The sequence below is a fragment of the Doryrhamphus excisus genome, chromosome 11, assembly GCF_030265055.1.
Source record: "Doryrhamphus excisus isolate RoL2022-K1 chromosome 11, RoL_Dexc_1.0, whole genome shotgun sequence".
Classification (NCBI taxonomy): domain Eukaryota; kingdom Metazoa; phylum Chordata; class Actinopteri; order Syngnathiformes; family Syngnathidae; genus Doryrhamphus; species Doryrhamphus excisus.
In genome coordinates, this window is record NC_080476.1 from 12,682,344 (window position 1) to 12,701,237 (window position 18,894).

At 50.2% G+C, this 18,894-nt stretch overlaps 4 protein-coding genes across 6 annotated transcripts; 3 read left to right on the forward strand and 1 right to left on the reverse strand.

Moving 5' to 3' along the window:
* Nucleotides 1-161: 161 nt before the first annotated feature.
* Nucleotides 162-2,824, forward strand: sra1 (steroid receptor RNA activator 1). The gene is made up of 6 exons (XM_058086910.1): nt 162-303; nt 718-822; nt 1,663-1,743; nt 1,973-2,130; nt 2,198-2,306; nt 2,473-2,824. Exons 1-6 carry the CDS (start codon nt 279-281, stop codon nt 2,670-2,672), a joined length of 678 nt encoding a protein of 225 aa, XP_057942893.1. The 5' UTR covers nt 162-278; the 3' UTR covers nt 2,673-2,824.
* A 34-nt stretch (nt 2,825-2,858) lies between these two features.
* camk2a (calcium/calmodulin-dependent protein kinase II alpha) lies at nt 2,859-11,941 on the forward strand. The gene is made up of 19 exons (XM_058086909.1): nt 2,859-3,000; nt 3,086-3,391; nt 3,922-4,016; nt 4,269-4,328; nt 4,909-4,963; nt 5,132-5,197; nt 5,784-5,856; nt 5,933-6,035; nt 6,132-6,215; nt 6,549-6,643; nt 6,717-6,839; nt 6,908-6,991; nt 7,088-7,130; nt 8,783-8,823; nt 8,913-8,961; nt 9,055-9,130; nt 9,209-9,303; nt 9,425-9,653; nt 10,777-11,941. The coding sequence occupies exons 2-19, from the start codon at nt 3,330-3,332 to the stop codon at nt 10,778-10,780; spliced, it is 1,437 nt and encodes a 478-aa protein (XP_057942892.1). The 5' UTR covers nt 2,859-3,000; nt 3,086-3,329; the 3' UTR covers nt 10,781-11,941.
* Nucleotides 11,942-12,694: 753 nt separating this feature from the next.
* rps14 (ribosomal protein S14) lies at nt 12,695-14,835 on the forward strand. Of its 2 annotated transcripts, none has more exons than XM_058086911.1 (5): nt 12,695-12,823; nt 13,725-13,879; nt 13,984-14,145; nt 14,593-14,669; nt 14,730-14,835. In XM_058086911.1, exons 2-5 carry the CDS (start codon nt 13,731-13,733, stop codon nt 14,795-14,797), a joined length of 456 nt encoding a protein of 151 aa, XP_057942894.1. In that variant the 5' UTR covers nt 12,695-12,823; nt 13,725-13,730; the 3' UTR covers nt 14,798-14,835. The 2 variants fall into 2 exon arrangements, with proteins under 2 accessions (XP_057942894.1, XP_057942895.1); XM_058086912.1 differs by lacking the exon at nt 12,695-12,823 and adding an exon at nt 12,877-12,897.
* A 450-nt stretch (nt 14,836-15,285) lies between these two features.
* On the reverse strand, nt 15,286-18,856 carry chm (CHM Rab escort protein). Of its 2 annotated transcripts, none has more exons than XM_058086616.1 (17): nt 18,650-18,856; nt 18,431-18,536; nt 18,002-18,068; nt 17,858-17,930; nt 17,631-17,761; nt 17,459-17,558; nt 17,258-17,392; nt 17,078-17,194; nt 16,910-17,021; nt 16,622-16,844; nt 16,476-16,553; nt 16,297-16,404; nt 16,162-16,225; nt 15,997-16,093; nt 15,827-15,925; nt 15,613-15,758; nt 15,286-15,549 (listed from the first exon to the last, which is right to left on the reverse strand). In XM_058086616.1, the coding sequence occupies exons 2-17, from the start codon at nt 18,480-18,482 to the stop codon at nt 15,400-15,402; spliced, it is 1,752 nt and encodes a 583-aa protein (XP_057942599.1). In that variant the 5' UTR covers nt 18,483-18,536; nt 18,650-18,856; the 3' UTR covers nt 15,286-15,399. The 2 variants fall into 2 exon arrangements, with proteins under 2 accessions (XP_057942599.1, XP_057942598.1); XM_058086615.1 differs by having other exon boundaries at nt 15,997-16,096.
* Nucleotides 18,857-18,894: the final 38 nt, after the last annotated feature.

An 18,894-nucleotide genomic window follows, 5' to 3' on the forward strand; every position in this document is an offset into this window, starting at 1 on the left:
CATCATGTAAAATATTACAATATTTATTACCGTTATTAATAGTAGTACTTTTATTTGATTTCTCTCCTACTCATCTGAATATAAAATAAGTCAATTGCCTATCGATACATACTCAGTACAGTAGATGGCGGTATGCACCCTTTTTAAAGTCATGGTTGCAACCCGCCATTAAAGCCGAGAAGAAGAAGAAGAAGAAGAAACAGAAGAAGAAACCCTTACATTAGCTTGTTTACCGGTTTAGCAGCTAATAAAAGTGTTTTTGGTGTCGCTGGTCACACATGGAGGATATGTACGTCAAACCCGGTAGGCGAAGAAAACATTTATTGTGTTGAATGTGAAGTTATTCGTATTTTCTGCTTGCTAGAGTGACGTCACTGCCGGATCGTAAACCGGAGACTCTACTAGCATTCATCTGGAAAACCTTATCACCGCATAAACACTTCTATTTCCAACACTTGGCATCATTGGAAAAGACGTTTACGACATCAGTATTGTAGAACTATGGCACCTTTGAAGTGGAGTTACTTGAGTCAGATGAATATACTTACGTAGTATAGCAACTGATGAGTAAAGTTTATTGTACTCCAAGTGTGTCAGCTAACTGTTGCTGAAACTATATTTATCTTGTCTGCTTTAGATGGGACTTTTCGGTGACGACAAGTTAACTTGATAACTATTTTATGCTCGTCTGTAATCAATTGTCAACGTGTGGTCTAGGTAACCAGGAGCGAGGATGGAATGATCCTCCTCAGTTCTCCTATGGCTTCCAGAAGGCTGGTGGACCACTGAGGAACCTTGTGAACAAGAGGCCAGCGCTGCCTGGTGAGAACGCCAACCCACTTGGAATGTATTTCATCCCCAGAGGGACGTGACGTGTGCACTTTCATTTGAACTCTCAATGCCGGCGTTGTCCACCATTTTGCCTGACTTTTGAAGGCCCACAGAATACAGTGGTACCTTGGTTAACGTCCGCCTCGGTTTGCGTGTTTTTCAGTTACATCCCCATATTGTGACTAAAATGTTGCCTTGGCTTGCATTTGCCTGCTAGCCTGCTAGTTTAGCGTCCAAACCCAAGACCAGGCCTTGTGTAACGTGACAACATCCCGGATCGGTGCCACGGTGTACAAAATGATCTTCTGATTGCTCTCCTAACCCTGATCACGCCCAAGAACAAGCGCCAGTCTGGTCAGATGGGCGCCATACATAATCCCTGGATCCCTCAGATGGCTGGGCTGTGCCACAAGGGCGAGAGATCGCCCTAGGTCACCTCAGAAGTGTACAGAGCTTCTGCCCCACCCTGGTCTTCTGTCTCTCTGTAAGACCGCCTTCATCTTCTCGGTGTATTGCTGACACGCCCTGCCTGAGATGTGTATGGAAACAGGATCAGGATCAGCACGGCACCACGGATGGCCATTTTCCTCTAATCCCTGGCTCTATCCGATGGCAGCACCTAACCAACTCCCACTATCCACTGGCTGTATCTTCTCAATGCCGTTGTCTCCATGCTTGACAGTCACACACGACTTCAGCATGTGCACCAGACACCCACTGAGCCCCTCCCGTTAGAAGATGGACATGGCGTCACTGGATGTGAGAGAGGTCAAAACATTCTCGTAGGTCCACTTTTGTCAGCATGTTGTCTTTCACCCGATTGGTTCACAGATGTGGCAGCCCCACCCAGGACATCTCAGTCCAGCCCTCCAGGTGCACCCCCTTGTGGAGCAGCCCCGCCTCCTCCTGCGGGTAAGGTGATCAACCTCGGCGGCCAATGCAGAGCTAGAAAGAATAGAATGGTGTTCATGGTGTGATGCGTTGTCTAACGTGTACTACGTGTACTACGTGTACTATGTGTACTACGTGTACTACGTGTACTACGTGTACTACGTGTACTACGTGTACTACGTGTACTACGTGTACTACGTGTACTACGTTACGTCAGGCCATTTTGCTCATGACCTCGTGTCACCTGCAGCCCGCCTCACAGGCTGGAAGGCCACGCCTCTTGCTGCTCCAGGGCCAGTGAGCGTCCAGGGGAACCACGACGGCGGCCAATCAGAGGGTGAGCCTGACCTGGAGGGCGTGGTGGAGGTTCTGGAGCAAGCGCTGGCCGCATGCAGACGTGAAGTCCCAGTGAGTTCAGATCAATACGGTGTGGATCAATCGGGAAGCATTCAACAACATTCAATCACCTTGGCAGCCTCAGGTGTGCAGTGACATGGGAAAGAGACTCCGCCTCTTTCAGCACAGTTGGACGTCCCATCCACTGAGTCCCGCTGTGAGGAGACGCATGAGGACCTTGTCTCAAGGTGACCTCTCTGTCTCTTCCTCTTCTTCTTCCTGTCTTTACTGTCTTATTCCGTGTCTCTCCTGTCCGTTTTGTCGCGTGTCTCTCCTGTCCGTCATATTCCGTGTCTCTCCTGTCCGTCTTGTCTGTCTGATGCTCTGTCTGCCGTTGTCTTGTGGTGTGTCCAGAGCTGCAGGCCGGTAGGTGGGACCAGGCCGATGAGATCCATCGCTCTCTGATGGTGGATCACGTGGCGGAGGTCAGCCAGTGGATGGTCGGTGTGAAACGCCTCATTGCTGAGACCAGAAAACTTAGTCCAGAACTCTTAGACTGTTTTAAGAACTCTGATGAAGCGGTGCAGGACTCTTTGCCTCTGGATGCGGAATGATGCTTTGCTTCGGTGCTGATGTGGCATTCTTGGCCAGTTTGAAAAGGTGTCGGTTGCCACGGCGGCAGGAAGTCCGAGTCTGCTTTTGTGTGGATTGTTCAGTTGTCAGACACTAAAAGGACATTTTCCAAAATAAAGAGGTTTGTCGTGCACACACGCGCACACGTCTTGTCATTGATGCCTGCAGTGACGTCATAAGACCAGCAGGAGGCAGCAAAGCAAAACCTGCGCGATGCTGGCCAACCACGTGACCTTGGCGTCCAAGTGGATTCAAAGCAGAGATGCTGGTTCTGCGCTCGTTGAGGAAAGGGGGAGAGGAAGGGTCCAGGTGGGCGGGCTCACGCGGGGGTGTTGCAAAGACGTGTGACAACATTTCCCTGACTTTTATTGACAAGATGCTTACCTTTTGGCAGGCCAAAGTGAAAGATGCAGTTGCTATGGCGACCCTGCATGTGTGTCCCAGCCTGTGATTGGCCGAGAGGCGAGTGGGCGGGGAGCTCAACTGGGGAAGGAGCCGCTCTTCATCCCTCCATCTTCTTCATCTGCGCCTGCAGAAACAAAGTGTCTCCATCTCTCACCGGTCCAGCCTTCACCATCATCACCATCAGCATCACCTCTGAGGAGGACTGACACGGACTCGCTCCTCGCTGGGTCGCCATGGCAACGGTCATCTGCACTCGTTTCACTGAGGAGTACCAACTATATGAGGAGCTGGGGAAGTAAGTGCCGTTGATGGTATCTCCTCAAATCTATTGATGAGTCGGTATTGATCGGTGGAATTTTGGTTGCGCTCAGCTGCACGTGCGCGCGCACACACACACACACACACACACACACACCTGTTTGTGTACTAACCATAGATATACTATGACATAGCACATATAAGTGTACATATACTGCATATATGTGTATACTGTGTACATGGCTACCGTGTACAACATGCGCATGCCATGCGGGTACGAGTTGCGTGAATGTGGTGAAAATGCAAATGTTTGTATTGTAGCTGTAGAGATGGAAGGATGGAATGACGAGTGTAACACCTTGCTGACCCCATCCCACTCACCACCCTCACACAGGTCTCTTACATAACACGTGTGGGTGTATTGCTGGAAAAGAAGGACAAATGTTGTCGATGAAACTTTCTCAAGACCCTCCACCGTGGTCATCCTCCCCAATCAGATTATTGATCCTCCATGCCCGTGATGTTTTGATGACGTGAAGATGCTGGTGTGTGTGTGTGTGTGTTTAGGGGCGCCTTCTCTGTGGTGCGCCGCTGCGTCAAAGTCCTGTCAGGTCAGGAGTACGCCGCCAAGATCATCAACACCAAGAAACTCTCTGCTCGAGGTGAGACGTGACCACTTCCGGTGGCCGGGAAAGTCCAGCATCTGTGCTGAGTTCAGGGGAGTGTGTGTGTATCGAGTAGGACAGGACAGGAAGTGACGTGTAGGCATGGTTTAGACAGCTTTGTATCGACGATGACATATTACTGATAGGAATGAGTGTCATCTCGTGCGGGCGTTGACGGACATGCAGTACTAATGATGTGACACCAGGGGGCAGACGTGAGCTAACCGCTGCCCTTTTTTTTCTCATCAGATCACCAAAAGTTGGACCGCGAAGCTCGAATCTGTCGTTTACTGAAGCACCCGAACATCGGTGAGTTCCTTTGTGACGGCTCGGATGAAAAATGGATGAAGGGCATGAATTATGGAGACGCGGCTAACGGCGACATGGATAATTCATGCCAAGCTGACAGTGTAGACAAGCCTCACTCTTAACTGCTCTTTCCTTTCGAGAAGCACCTTAAACTGGGCCTACTCACACCCGATTGGTAGATGGCTTTGAACGCGTCAACATGTTGCATTTATTGTGTAATAGGCCTCCTGCTGCCCACACACACACACACACACACACACACACAGGATTGCTGCAGTGTGTAGGAGTGTAGAAAAAAATCATTGTTGAGAGCTTTAACACAGGTGTGTGTGTGTGTGTGTGTGTGAGAGAGAGAGAGAGCAAGAGAGAGCTTTTTGACGCTTTCACCTAAAGATGCTGTTGTTGCCTGGCAACACACAGTTATGTAACCCTCCTCAGTATCTGTGGAGCATCACCCACCCACACAGAGCTGTGATTGGACACTCCTCCACACAGAGCCCCCTGATTGGCAGCGTGAGTGCACCCGAGGTCATGCTGACCATCCAGTCCTTCTAACTTCCTGCTCGTGTTTGTGTTGCAGTGAGGCTCCATGACAGCATCTCCGAGGAGGCTCACCATTACCTCATCTTTGACTTGTGAGTGTGACGGGACGTCACATGACATGCTGAGCGGCTATTTGGCCGGTCAGATCACATGACCAACCTCCAAACAAAACATGGACACTAGACGCTGATATAGCGATGAAGTACCAACAACTCCGTCCCAGTCAGAGGAAGACGCACCTTTGTTGTATTTGTGTGCAGGGTGACAGGTGGGGAATTGTTCGAGGACATTGTAGCCAGAGAGTATTACAGCGAAGCTGATGCTAGGTGAGTGAACACCAGGTGGCAGCGCCGCACGTAGTAGACCGAGACGGCATCCAGCGTGGGCCCTCCTTCAATCTCACCGCCATATTGGATGGATCAGGCTGCCCTGTGATGGATACAAATATACAAACTTACTTTCTACAAAGGAAAGGAAGTTAATTCCTCCGGAAATCATGTTTGGTTTCCCACGTATGTCCGTGCGTGTGGGAATGTCCAAACCAGAGGAATCAACTCCACCTTCTTTGTAGAGCGGCACTTTATGAAAGTGAAAGCTGTGAATGGTCCTTGACCTTCTCCAGCGCTTTCCCACCTCCAAGGCAGTCAAAGCGCATTTAGCTACCACCCGGCATCTCGCCCGAGGACCATTCCGCGTGGTGGCATGGTGAGCATGGTGGGCATGGTGACATGGTGAGCATGGTGACATGGTGAGCATGGTGGCATGGTGACGGGAGGACGGAGGATCGAACCCGCAGCCATGCCGCCCATCCAATATGGCGGGGACATTGACGTATGGCAGCCGGATGCGGCTTCTGTGTGCATGGAACTGATGCTGAACATGACCTTTGACCTGTGTCCCACCCACCCGCAGTCATTGTATCCAACAAATTCTGGAGGCCGTGCTTCACTGTCACCAGATGGGTGTGGTCCACCGAGACCTCAAGGTTGGCGTCCGTCATATCCGTCCCACCCTGAGGCCGTCCTGATGTAGTTAGCATGTGTGGCCTTGTCTCCTTCCAGCCGGAGAACCTGCTGCTGGCCTCCAAGTCCAAAGGGGCGGCGGTCAAACTTGCCGACTTCGGTCTGGCCATCGAGGTGGAGGGCGAGCAGCAGGCGTGGTTTGGTACGATGACCTCATCGGTCCACATCCACTTCATCTGTGTCACCATGACGACCAGCAAGCAAGTCCGTTGCTAAGGCAACTGCTGTGTCTTTGCAGGCTTCGCGGGGACTCCTGGCTATCTTTCTCCTGAGGTTCTGAGGAAGGACCCGTACGGAAAAGCCGTGGACCTGTGGGCCTGTGGTCAGAGTCCTATCTCCTTCACTCATCTCCTTGTTTTACCACCTTGCCTCCTCTCCTTCTTCCATGTGTCTATGTGCTCTCGCTACTCATCACCTCTCCTCCTCCACTTGTCTCCTTGTTTCCTCTCCTCAGGTGTGTCTTGTGTCCTCTGGTGTGTATTGTCGCCTAAAGTAGGATTTGTCTCCTGGGACATGTCCTGTCATCTCAGGTTTGTCTCGTGTCCTCAAGTTTGACTTTGATGTCCTCAGGTTTGTCTTCAGGTGTGACCCCCGGGTGTGGCCCCCGGGTGCGGCCCCCAGGTGTGATCCTCAGGCGTGTCCCTTGTGTCCTCAGGTGTGATCCTCTACATCCTGTTGGTGGGTTATCCTCCATTTTGGGATGAAGATCAGCATCGTCTGTACCAGCAGATCAAAGCGGGAGCGTACGATGTAGGTCACGTGACTCTTTGACCTCACACACGCCGGCCCACGATGCTGAGCGTCTGCTTGACCCCGCCCACAGTTCCCGTCGCCCGAGTGGGACACGGTGACTCCAGAGGCCAAGGATCTCATCAACAAGATGCTCACCATCAACCCGGCCAAGCGCATCTCAGCGGCGGAGGCGCTCAAACACCCCTGGATCTCTGTGAGCGTGCTGACCTTTGACCTGCTTTTCTCCTGCTCTCATTTGATTGGCTGCCGTTTCCTCCTCAGCACCGCTCCACGGTGGCGTCCTGCATGCACAGACAGGAGACGGTGGAGTGTCTGAAGAAGTTCAACGCCCGGCGCAAACTCAAGGTGGGCGGGGTCAAGGAACCAATGGGTGTGGCTTTCTGCTCCTCCCTCTGCTGTCGAGTGTGATTGGCTGACGTCTTGGTCTCCCCCCCCTTTCAGGGAGCCATCTTGACCACCATGTTGGCCACCAGGAATTTCTCAGGTCAGTCAGGTCAAAGGTTATGGATGTGCCCTAAACGTAACGACACCTTGATATCTTCACAGGCGTTTAACCGTCATCCATTCACTCCTACCTTCGCCTTTCACTTCCTGTGTGCGCACATTAGTAGTGCTGTTCATTCAAGCTGCTCTCCAGTCGCGTAGACTCCAGTCACGTAGATGCCACGGGTGTAGTAGACTCCAGTCGTGTAGACTCCACGGGTATATACTCCTGTCTCGCCCGAAGACAGCTGGGATAGGCTCCAGCACCCCCCGCGACCCTTGTGAGGAAAAAGCAGTAGAAAACGAACGAATGAATGAATGAATGTCCCATCACCTCTGATGTTAGTTCAAAGACATCAGGCATCATGGGAACTCAACCTGCATCAGGATGATGCCAACCGCTCATCTCCGTGGCTGTGCTGGATTCTTTTTCATAGCCCAGATTCTTTTATTATTCATTTTTCTCTCCACCCTCGGCCATCTCTGTGTGGAGTTTGCATGTTCTCCCTGTGCATGCGTGGCATGATAGCATCAATATAGCATTAAAGGTTGCCCTATTCGGCCATCTTCTGTTCATCCAATCGTCCTCTTTTCACCTCTGAAGTATATAACATACTGTCCATCTGTGGATACATTCAAATGACATTATACGCAGCCAATGACACACAGCTAATGCTTTGGCTCCAGCTGAGCATCCAGTTCATGCAAGCTAGCATCATGTTTATGCTACAGTAACGGATGCTAGATAGCATCACGTTTATGCTACAGTAACGGATGCTAGATAGCATCATGTTTATGCTACAGTAACGGATGCTAGATAGCATCATGTTTATGCTACAGTAACGGCTGCTAGATAGCATCACGTTTATGCTACAGTAACGGATGCTAGATAGCATCACGTTTATGCTACAGTAACGGATGCTAGATAGCATCATGTTTATGCTAGATAGCATCATGTTTATGCTACAGTAACGGATGCTAGATAGCATCATGTTTATGCTAGATAGCATCATGTTCATGCTACAGTAACGGATGCTAGCTAGCATCATGTTTATGCTACAGTAACGGATGCTAGCTAGCATCATGTTTATGCTAGATAGCATCATGTTTATGCTACAGTAACGGATGCTAGCTAGCATCATGTTTATGCTATAGTAACGGATGCTAGCTAGCATCACGTTTATGCTACAGTAACGGATGCTAGATAGCATCATGTTTATGCTACAGTAACAGATGCTAGCTAGCATCACGTTTATGCTACAGTAACTTGCATCCATCTATTTTCTGTACACTTATCCCCACAAGGTTCGTGGGCATGCTGGAGCCTATCCCAGCTGTCTTCAGATTTGCAATTAAAGGTTTTAGATTTTAAAAACAAAGACTTTCTCCCCCACCTCTACTGCTCACAAACTCAGGCCCGGGTCCGTGTCCCGGTTCTGGTTCTGGTCTTGGCCATGGCCTGTGTATGGACCTTCCTAATGTTTGCACTGTCCACTCGTCTCAAGTTGAAGTGGCGTTTGTCCCCAGCATGAACACATTCGGTGGACAATATCTGGACTTTTAACTCCTGACTGGGTCGTGTGTCATGCGTGTACCTGTGTGTGTTATGTGTGGGTGTGTCGCGTGCGTGTGTGTGTTGTGGTTCTGCTCCAGGAGGAAAGAGTGGCAGCAACAAGAAGGCGGACGGTGTCAAGGTGACCACTTGATTATTTGGCATCAGGGGGGCGGAGCTTACAGTAAAGACATTTCCTTATTTGACCTGCAACTTCCTCCACTCATGTAGGAGTCATCAGAGAGCACCAACACCACCATCGAGGATGAGGACACTCGAGGTACACGTACACGCACATGCACATGCATGCAAAGGACGACATCTTTGACGACATTTGCTGCTGTGTGTGTGTGTGTGTGTGTGTGTGTTTAAGTGAGGAAGCAGGACATCATCAAAGTGACTGAGATGCTAATCGAGGCCATCAGTAACGGCGACTTTGAGAGCTACACGTAAATGCAGACTTTTATTGTAAAAGGAAGCACCAGAGGAAGTGCTTCAGCTGTTTCCTGTGCGTCCTTCCTCCTCAGAAAAATGTGCGACCCGGCCGTGACGGCATTTGAACCCGAGGCTTTGGGGAACCTGGTGGAAGGATTGGACTTCCATCGCTTTTACTTTGAAAACTGTGAGCACCTTACTGTTCCTGCCGGCTCGGTGCTGCGTCCACCTGGGTTCAGCTGACTGTGTGTGTGTGTGTGTGTGTGTGTGCGTGTGTGTGCGCGTGTGTATGCGTGCATGTGCGTCAGTGTGGTCCAAGAACAGCAAACCGGTGCACACGACCATCTTGAACCCTCACATCCACCTGGTGGGCGACGAGGCGGCATGCATCGCTTACATCCGCGTCACGCAGTACATCGATGCAAACGGGACGCCACGGACCGTCCAATCGGAGGAGACTCGAGTTTGGCATCGCCGCGACGGGAAGTGGCAGATTGTCCACTTTCACCGTTCAGGCTCTGCCTCCACACTCAGCAAGTATGAGACTTTAGCTTTAGCATTAGCATGCTAGCAAGATGGCGGACAGGTCACATGGCCCACATTGTCTCAATCACGCCTTGATCTTCTCTTATCTTTTACCATGGCTTTATCTTTGCTTTGTCTTTATCATGAAAAAGTGTTGGCCCCTTCCTGATCTGTCAGTGTGGGAAAGGTTTGAAAGCCATTTCTAAAGCTTTGGGACTCCGGCCAGCCACAGTGAGAGCCATTATCCACAAATGGCCAAAACATGGACCAGGGGTGAACATTCCTAAATGGCTCACCCGAGAGGCCCCACAAGAACATCCACAGATGTGCAGGCCTCACCGGCCTGGGTCCAGGTCAGTGTTCATGACTCCACCGTAAGCCAAAAGAAGTTCCTAGACCAAAAGCACTGCTGAAGAAAAAGAAGATTAAGGCTGGTAAAACATCTTGATGACCTTTGGGAAAATACTCTGGTGGAACTTTTTGGAAGGTGTGGGTCCCATTTGAGGGAAAAAAAAAGAGTCAAAGACGGTGGTGGTAGTGTGATGGTCTGCTGTGATCAATGGAAGCATGAATGGGGGGGCCATCTGTGGGTGAGCTCAAGCTGAAAGCAACTTGGCTTCTGCAGCGGAACCATGATCCCAAACCAAAATGAAGACTTTGTCCTGAGCCGAATCCTCTTGAGATGCTGTGGCAGGACCTTCAAAAGGCCTCGATGCTGGAAAAGCCTCCAACAACAAAGATCCCAAAGGCTGGATTGCACTTGTTGCTGCTAAGGGTGGCCCAAGGCCCCTTCTTAGCTTTAGGCCAATGACGTTTTCCCACAGGGCCATGGAGCTTTGGATGGTTTCATCAAGTGTTGACTTGAGTTGTCATGGACTAATATTGACGTTTCTTTCATCATCTCAAACATTGAAGTGGGACAAACATGCAGAAGAAGAAGACATCAGGAAGGGCCAACACCTTTTCTCAGCGCTGTCGCGTCCTGATGTGGTCTCTGTGTCTCGTGTCTCATGTCTGGCATCACATGCTGGTCTCGTGGTCAGGTGGATCCGTCTTTTCAAGATGAGATGTTATGAGGTTCTCTCATGTCTGCTGATGAGATTGTTGCTGACGTCTGGTCTTTGCGTTCATCCAGCTGACTTCCTGTGTGGACGGTCCTTTGGGGGTCACCATCGCCTTGACGACTGATTGATTGACAGCAGGCGAGCATCTGACGGCAACGGTTGGAGAATTTGTGAGAAAGGGAGGGGCGGAGGGTGTGACCAAATGGGGAGGGCGTGGTCTTGCTTGTTTCTTATTTGCTGTAGTGATTGACGCTAAAGAAGTGGACAGCGTGACAGCGCCCCCTGTGGCTGAGGGCTTTAGCTTAGCTTAGCACCAAGAGACGTGTTAGCATAGCATGCAAACAATGCAGTGTCAATGTCCACATAGTGATGTCAGTCTTCAGCCAGCAGGGGGCGCTGGGAAAGAGTCGCTAATTGTTCATTGATTGTTTTTGCTCGTCCACAAGCTTCCTCTCCGACCTGCGAGCTTCCATACATGCCTGCCCTTAGCCCCGCCCCTGAACCCCTCAACGTGACCTTTCAACCTTTCATGTAGTAATAATTCTAAGCAGAGCATCAATGAAGCTGGTGTTATGGAGGCGGGGGGGGGGGGGGGTGTAACCTGGTTTGATTTAGGAGCTTTAATCGGCATCTCGGATGCTGGACTTCTGCTTTTTAGTGCATGCTTTACCCTTCTTATCTACTTCCTGTTCGGAATCATGTGACTTTTGGCTCAGCACTTGTTGGCTTGTTTCAATTTGGAAGGGTCAAAGGTCAGTCTGTTTGTGAAATGTTGTTGACTCAACATAGTCCCTGCTAATATTTACCACTATTTGTTTGCTAACGCTTGAAAGTGAAAGTGAAATCTTCTCTGGTGACGTGCTCATTGCGACTTTACGTCTGGAACTTCCTGCTTGGATCCTGATGACGTCACCACACGTCATGCGGCAGAGCAGGAAGCACTTTTTTTTTTATTATTATTTTGCTTTAGTGCTGTTAGCAGCTGTTGCCGTGCCTCCAAGCTAAGATGCTAACGTGCAGCACTTGTGTTCCACCAAGGATGCTAAACGTGCTAACACCCACGTCTCAGGTGAAGCGGTTCCACAAAAAAACTGTAAAACGAAACTCAATGTTTTGATGTGTCAGCGGCAGCATGCTCGCCGTGTAACAGGAAGTGTGCGTGTGTGTGTGTGTGTGCGTGAGGGAGCGCATGCGTGCTATGTGCTCCAGTGTTAAATAAAAGTTGATGAAAGCCGTGCTCGTGTTCAGCTCTTCTTTTCCACTTGTTTGGAGTGAAAAGTCGTGACAGACAGGAAGTCAACTGAACGGCAGTCAGAGAGACGGCGGATGACTAAATAAGCTTTGTAAGGGAAGCTGGAGCCTATCCCAGCTCCAATGTGAAAATGTACAACTCTGGTCTTTAGGAGCGTCTGTATGCAGCAACATGTTTCAATGCATCACTCCACTGTAAGGGTCACTTTCTCTGGTTCCACAAAGTCCGCCGCGTGTTCATTTGCATACTAACAATGATTGGCTGGACCTTGATGCGCCATGAAATGAATCCTTATATTTACACTTCCTTTGTTGTCATCGCACAGAACACAGCAGTGAAATTTCCTCCCAAAAACCTCCCACACCCACATAATCCTCAACAGCACATTGTCTCATGTGGGCATCTTCGGGTTTCTGGGAACCACAATCTTCCCGGAGAGAGAGATCGTACGTCAGGAAGTTCGACCTCTCCCAGGAGCTGCTGATCCGGTTCCCCCAACGGCATCCTTTGGATCTGCAGCCAAACAGGACGGGAGCAGACCTTCCCTCCGTATGCGACCTGTCCCGGTAAAGGGCCAGGAGGCGAGCAGGGACCATCGCTGCAGACCCCCCCCCCATGTAAATACTGTGGATAGTTATAAATGCAGATGGTGATCCCGGTTTATTAAACACACACCCGCTTAGTGTCATGTGACCGTTATCCCTTCTTACTCTCTAATAGCTTATTTCTTACCTCGCTTTTAATATAAGAAGTCCCCCACCACCAGGGAGCAGCAGTCACTCCCAGGGCTGACGCGCTTCAACTTTAACCCCGGAAGCGGAAGCGTCTTTCTTTTCTAGTTGGAACCCGCTAAGCGACGCACTGAGGTGAGTTTGGCCTGGTAGTCTTATCATCAAAAATCTTCTTTTTGCAAGATCATCCGAACTTTACTTTAGCTTGTGTGAGTGTTTTGACTCATTTAGTAGTTTTTTGTGTTTAAATTATGTGGCTGCGCAGTTCCGTCACCTTCAATTTGAAGCTTTTTGGGGACGTCGCCGTCGTTGCTAACTGCTATCACAATTCACTTCTATATTCAATCGTCGAAGATTAAATATGTGGAGAATAAAGTGTGGCGGCGAAGGGAAGTGAAAAATATTCAATTGGGGATAAATTGAGTCTCCTTGTCGATGGGTGCTAACGTGTTAGCATTAGCAAGCAGAGTTCTCAGTTAGCATGTCGGACTTCTCCACCGTAAGTAATGCGATGGACCAGTGGTTAACATGTAGGCCACACAGTCAGGAGATGGGAAGACCTGGGTTGGAATCTCCGTTGGCCATCTCTGTGTGGAGTTGCATGTTCCCCCATGAGTGGCTCTTCTTCGGGTACAAAAACATGCTAGCTTCATTGCGCCCCCCCAAATTGTCCATTGGTATGAATGTGGGTGGGAATAATTGTTTGTCTATATGTGCCCTGGTATTGGCTGGCCACCAGTCCAGGGTGGACCCCCCCCCCCCCCCCCCCCCCCCCAAGACCGCTGGGATAGGCTCCCCCATACCCAGACCCTAGTGAGGATAAACGTACAGTGCATTTGTTAGCATTAGCATGTATGTGGCATCATATGCAGATGAACAAACTCATTGTAACCATACTTTTGAGAAGGAATTAATTCCCACGGCACAGCTGCCAATCACAGTGGTTGGGAATGACTGGTGTCATCTCTTAACCACATTGGCAGAGGAAGTTGGTGTGAGCTGAATGAGAGCCGTTTCCTGTTTTTTGTGCTGACAGCTGACAATGGCGCCTCGCAAAGGGAAGGAGAAGAAGGAGGAGCAGGTGATCAGTTTGGGTCCTCAGGTGGCCGAAGGAGAGAACGTCTTTGGCGTGTGCCACATCTTCGCTTCTTTCAACGACACCTTTGTGCATGTCACCGACCTCTCTGGGAAGTAAGTCATGGGGGGTGGTTGCTAAGCAACCAAGACGCCAGGCGAGGCTGTCCTACTGGCTTTAAGTGATGATATAACAGGAAGCATCTGTGCGTCGTTTCCAGGGAGACCATCTGTCGTGTGACCGGCGGCATGAAGGTGAAGGCCGACAGAGACGAGTCCTCCCCTTACGCCGCCATGTTGGCGGCACAAGACGTCGCTCAGCGCTGTAAAGAGCTCGGCATCACTGCGCTGCACATCAAGCTTAGAGCCACCGGAGGGAACCGGTGAGTCAGGACATCCCACTGTGCAGCAGTTGGCTGTAGATAGCTTCCCTTCAGGCTGCATGACAGCACAGTATTATGGCTCCATGTGTTTAGGTAAAGGTGTTTACCAATGTCCAGTATATGGCAGGGTGGTTTAGGTAAAGGTGTTTACCTATGTCCAGTATATGGCAGGGTGGTTTAGGTAAAGGTGTTTACCTATGTCCAGTACATGGCAGGGTGGTATTGGTAAAGGTGTTTACCAATGTCCAGTACACATCAGGGTGGTTTAGGTAAGGGTGTTTACCAATGTCCAGTACACATCAGGGTGGTTTAGGTAAGGGTGTTTACCTATGTCCAGTACACGGCAGGGTGGATTAGGTAAGGGTGTATACCAATGTCCAGTACACGGCAGGGTGGTTTAGTGTCTACTTGCATGAACCCAATGATGATTATGTGAAACTGTTTCAGCACCAAGACACCCGGGCCAGGAGCACAGTCTGCCCTTAGGGCACTTGCCAGATCCGGAATGAAGATTGGACGCATCGGTGAGACGCGCACACACCCCCACACACCAACTTAAATGAACTTTTGACCTCTTGTTTCAGAGGATGTGACTCCCATCCCGTCAGACTCCACCCGGAGAAAGGGTGGACGCCGTGGTCGTCGACTGTAAACATGGCCATGTTAACAGCAATAAAGGTGTTAAATGTTTCCACTTCCTGCTTGGTGGGGCGGACTTTGTCAGACCATTACTCCAGTAGTACTCCTAGTACTGCACTAGGAGGGTTGCCAGGTTGGTTCCTTCTGTTCGGTGCTGGTTACCCGTTTCTATGACAGCATTGAAAGCGACATTTGGGGCATTAAAGAGTCAAACACTTAAGCCCCCATTGTTCAATGCTAGTGGTTTGCACCCAAACCACTCGTGGCCACCCAGTGGTTGAGGTACATCAATATGCAAGGTGATGGGATCGTTGCAGAATGACAAGCGCCAAAACCGTGTGATTCAGGAAGTCTGACATCTTTGAGTACAGCGTGCGGATGTGTTCAAGTGCACTGTATTTGAAGGTTGCGTGAATCTGAAGCTGTCATTTAAAGTGTCAGCTTTGTCAACGATGAGAAAGACGAAGAAAGAAGCGACTGTACCTGCTGCAATGTTAGAGTATACGCCTCTTGGTGTTATCTGGCATGATGCTTTTATTGACTGGAATCAACTTCAAATTAGGGCAATTTGACGCATAATGCACCGGAGGAGGGTTCATACTTTTTTTTTTTTTTTTACTCTTCATGAAGATTCTGCACCTCCTCTCCTCCCTCTCCCTCCTGGTCAGGGTTGGTGTTGTCGCCATCATAGATGATGTCTTCAGGGTTTGGAGCAGGCGGACAGAAGTCTTCCTCTGGAACGATTTTGTGGAAGATGAACTCGGCCTGAGGAGAGATGAACATGTCATCAGTGTGCTGCTGCCGTCAGCATCAAAAGTGGCATCTCACCTGTCCGATGGCGTGCTCGTGACCCAGAGCACCATCTGGTCCTGAACACAGGTACACATTAGAGGGCACCTGCCGACCTTGGAGCTCCACGCTGGAGCCATCCTCCATGTTGAAGTAGAGACACCAGAGAACAGACGGCCGTTCCGCTGTGGACACATCATGCAAAAATATTCTCAATTGCTCCTGCTCCCCTCTTATGGTGAAAAGCCTCTACCTTGGTCATGTGACTCTGGTGTGCGGAACATCCTGTTAACTACAGGAGACAAATCCTCATAGGCGGAGCCAAGTGATTGACAAGTGAGGTGAACCAAATCTGAGGAGACAAGACAGTAGCGGCCATGTTTCCTTTCCTTGTCCACAAAGTGATGAAGATGATGATCTCACATGTTCCTGGCATGCACGTCATGGTGGATGGGCAAAGCTCCACCATCCTCACAGAGGGATGCCCCGCCTCCATGGGAGGGACCGTTACCAGGGAGACCTGCTTGAGCAAAAATGAAAAAGCTTGTCTTTATTGTGCGCGAGCGTGCACCGCGTCATGCTGCTAACCTGCTGCTCTGAGTCGCCGGGCAGAATAGAGCCGTCTGTAATCAGCACAGCTCTGGAGATCAACCTGAAGGAAAGAAGGTGGACACACCCCCTCATTAATGCGCCACTGATTCAATGTAGTAGGTGTGGTCAAACCTGGCGGGTGTGGCCATCTCCCTAAAGTCTGGGGATAAGTAGCTGTCCTCAAGCACAAAATGGCTGCCAGTGATCCGCTGCCCACGACTGTCAATCACTGCTTTGCATCTGAGAGAAAGGGGGAGGAGCCACAGTCAGACTGAGGATGGCAGTAGCGATGGAGGAGGAGGTGTGGCCACCTGTTGGTGGTCTTGTCGAGCAGAAGGCAGCTGACAGGATGTCTCAGGCAGTAGACACCCCCAAACACGGCGCACATCCTGCAAGAAGCATCATGTTGTAGCCCCGCCCTCTCAAGCTTCACCTAGTTTGCCAACGCTCGTCTTACCGACAAAAACACTGCGGGATCTCCCCGAGGCCGTACACCGGGAACAGGAAGGGTGTGTTACCATAGCGACCTAGGCAACGAAGGAAGTGGCGTGTGGAGGCCAGGCCGACTCTGGTGGGCGTGTCCTCAGTTACCATGGCGATGGAATGGAGCAGGAAGTGTCGCAGGTTGTCGCTGAGCTGCTGGTCATGGAGGAACTCCAAATATGTCCGGGCGCTGGTAGCTGAAAGAAGCCTTGTGAGACCACATGTCCGAAGATGATGATGTCATCAGGTGGCGTCTTCTCACCCTCGTGCTCCTCCGCATCCTCCATACAGGAAGTCAGGAAACGCATCAGCTTCCTCTTTTCAACCACCGATAGCTGACGACTGGCAAATACGTCGGCCCGGCTGCACGGCACCTGACGACCACACGCCTGTCACATGACGCCACACGTGGATGTACAACGGCACGTACCTGTTCCACGTTGCCATGGCGATAGGTGAGGATCCTGGTGATATTTTTGAACTCTGCATAGCGACTGACGTTTGACTTGATGAGGAGGTCGACCAATGAGCCTCGGGCGTACATCAGCTAAAGGAAATCCAACATGGAGCATTCAAGCTAGTTGGATGATGCAATCACCTTTGTGGTTACCTTGGAGACCAGGTCGATGTTGAACCTCCGTCCTTCTTTCACCAGGCAGTCCAAGGTGATCTTTTTGTTTGGCTCTGATTGGCTGGCAGCATCCTGGGGGCGTGGCAGACCTGACTCCTTTTCTGTGTGGCCAGCCTATGATTGGATGAAACGTGTGTCATGTGACCCATGAAGGGTTGGCAGACACACACAGTACATCACCTCCACTTCTTCTGTTTGCTGCTCTGTCTCCTTTGGCTCCGCCTCTGCACATGATCCTTCTTCTATATTCTTCTCTCGGTCATCAACTTCATGGTCCTCACTGGGGGAAAAAGTCTCACCTTGGTAACAGTTGTCCATCATGGAGAAACGTTCCGGTGAAAGAAAATGTCACCTGGTATAACAGAACACTTGCAGGTTTGTGATAGAGGCGGAGTCTGTCTTTGACACACAGATTGGCTCCTCCCCTTCCTCCAAGAGACTGGACCAATCCTGATCCTGGACCTCATCACCCTGAGACTGCTCCTGAGCGCGTGCAGGTATAGCAAAGATTGTAGTGTTAGCTTCTCGTCTCTGCAGCAAAAGCGGCGAGCAAGCGATGAGGATGCAGGAAGGACTCGCCTGATGTCGTTCGATCCAAGTCAGCAATGTGTTGAAAGTGAAGCTGGCCCACTTGGCGGCGTAGTAACTTCTCCTGCAAACATACATGATGTCCTCAATGCCCCCGGTGTGTGCGACTATGGAGCCACGGGACGGTCCACTCACGTGTCCAGGTGAAGAACTCTTTGTCCCACCCGAGAACAGGCTGCCGCCACCACTGACTCGGTAAGACCTGTCAATCATGAATCACCAATCAGACCACAAACCCACATAGTAGTGGTAACTACGGACAAAATATCGTTTTACAACAACGTGTGGTATATAGACACTGAAAACAATGACATCACAGAGGACATTTGGACATTTTAGTGTTAGCATAGTGACAAAACGCTAGAACGGAAGCTCCTCTATTCGCAAGACGTGTGCTAGCCACCGTCCTTTGAAATGAACCGGATGCTAGCCTCAAGCTAACTGTAGTGTGTGTCGGTCAGCTAGGAGATATTTGCAGACAAAATAGCTGTTTTGAATAAGGCAACGTTAAGCACTTTGGACTAGACACACAGTACCATAACAAAGCCTATTTAGCGAGTTTACCTGTTCCCAGAATGACGACGTCAAACTCAGACGGAAGATCCTCGGCGGCCATCTTGGTTCAGGCGCGTGACCCACAGCGAGTGTATTTCGCTGATTGAGCGCGCGCCTGCATCGAAATGTACACACTCAATTAGACTGAAGACTTAAACAACACATTTTTATGTCAGTGTATTTAGGCGGCCCCCCTTCTTCCTGTAGACAAATGTAATTTTTACTTACACCTTTTGTGGCACAGGAGGTGAAGTTTCTACATCATCAGCATAAACGTTCCCAAACTGGGGTGCATGTATTCGCCCCTAATGGTTACAATCACCAGTGTGTCTGAACGCCTCATGGCGCAAGGAGAACGTAGCAGAAAGAGAGCACAAAACACCGTAGGTTGTTGTAGTTGAACGACTGAAGTGACAACAACGCAAAGTTGTCATCTGTTTTGTCGCCAAGGGCTTACCGTACAATTGTTTTCC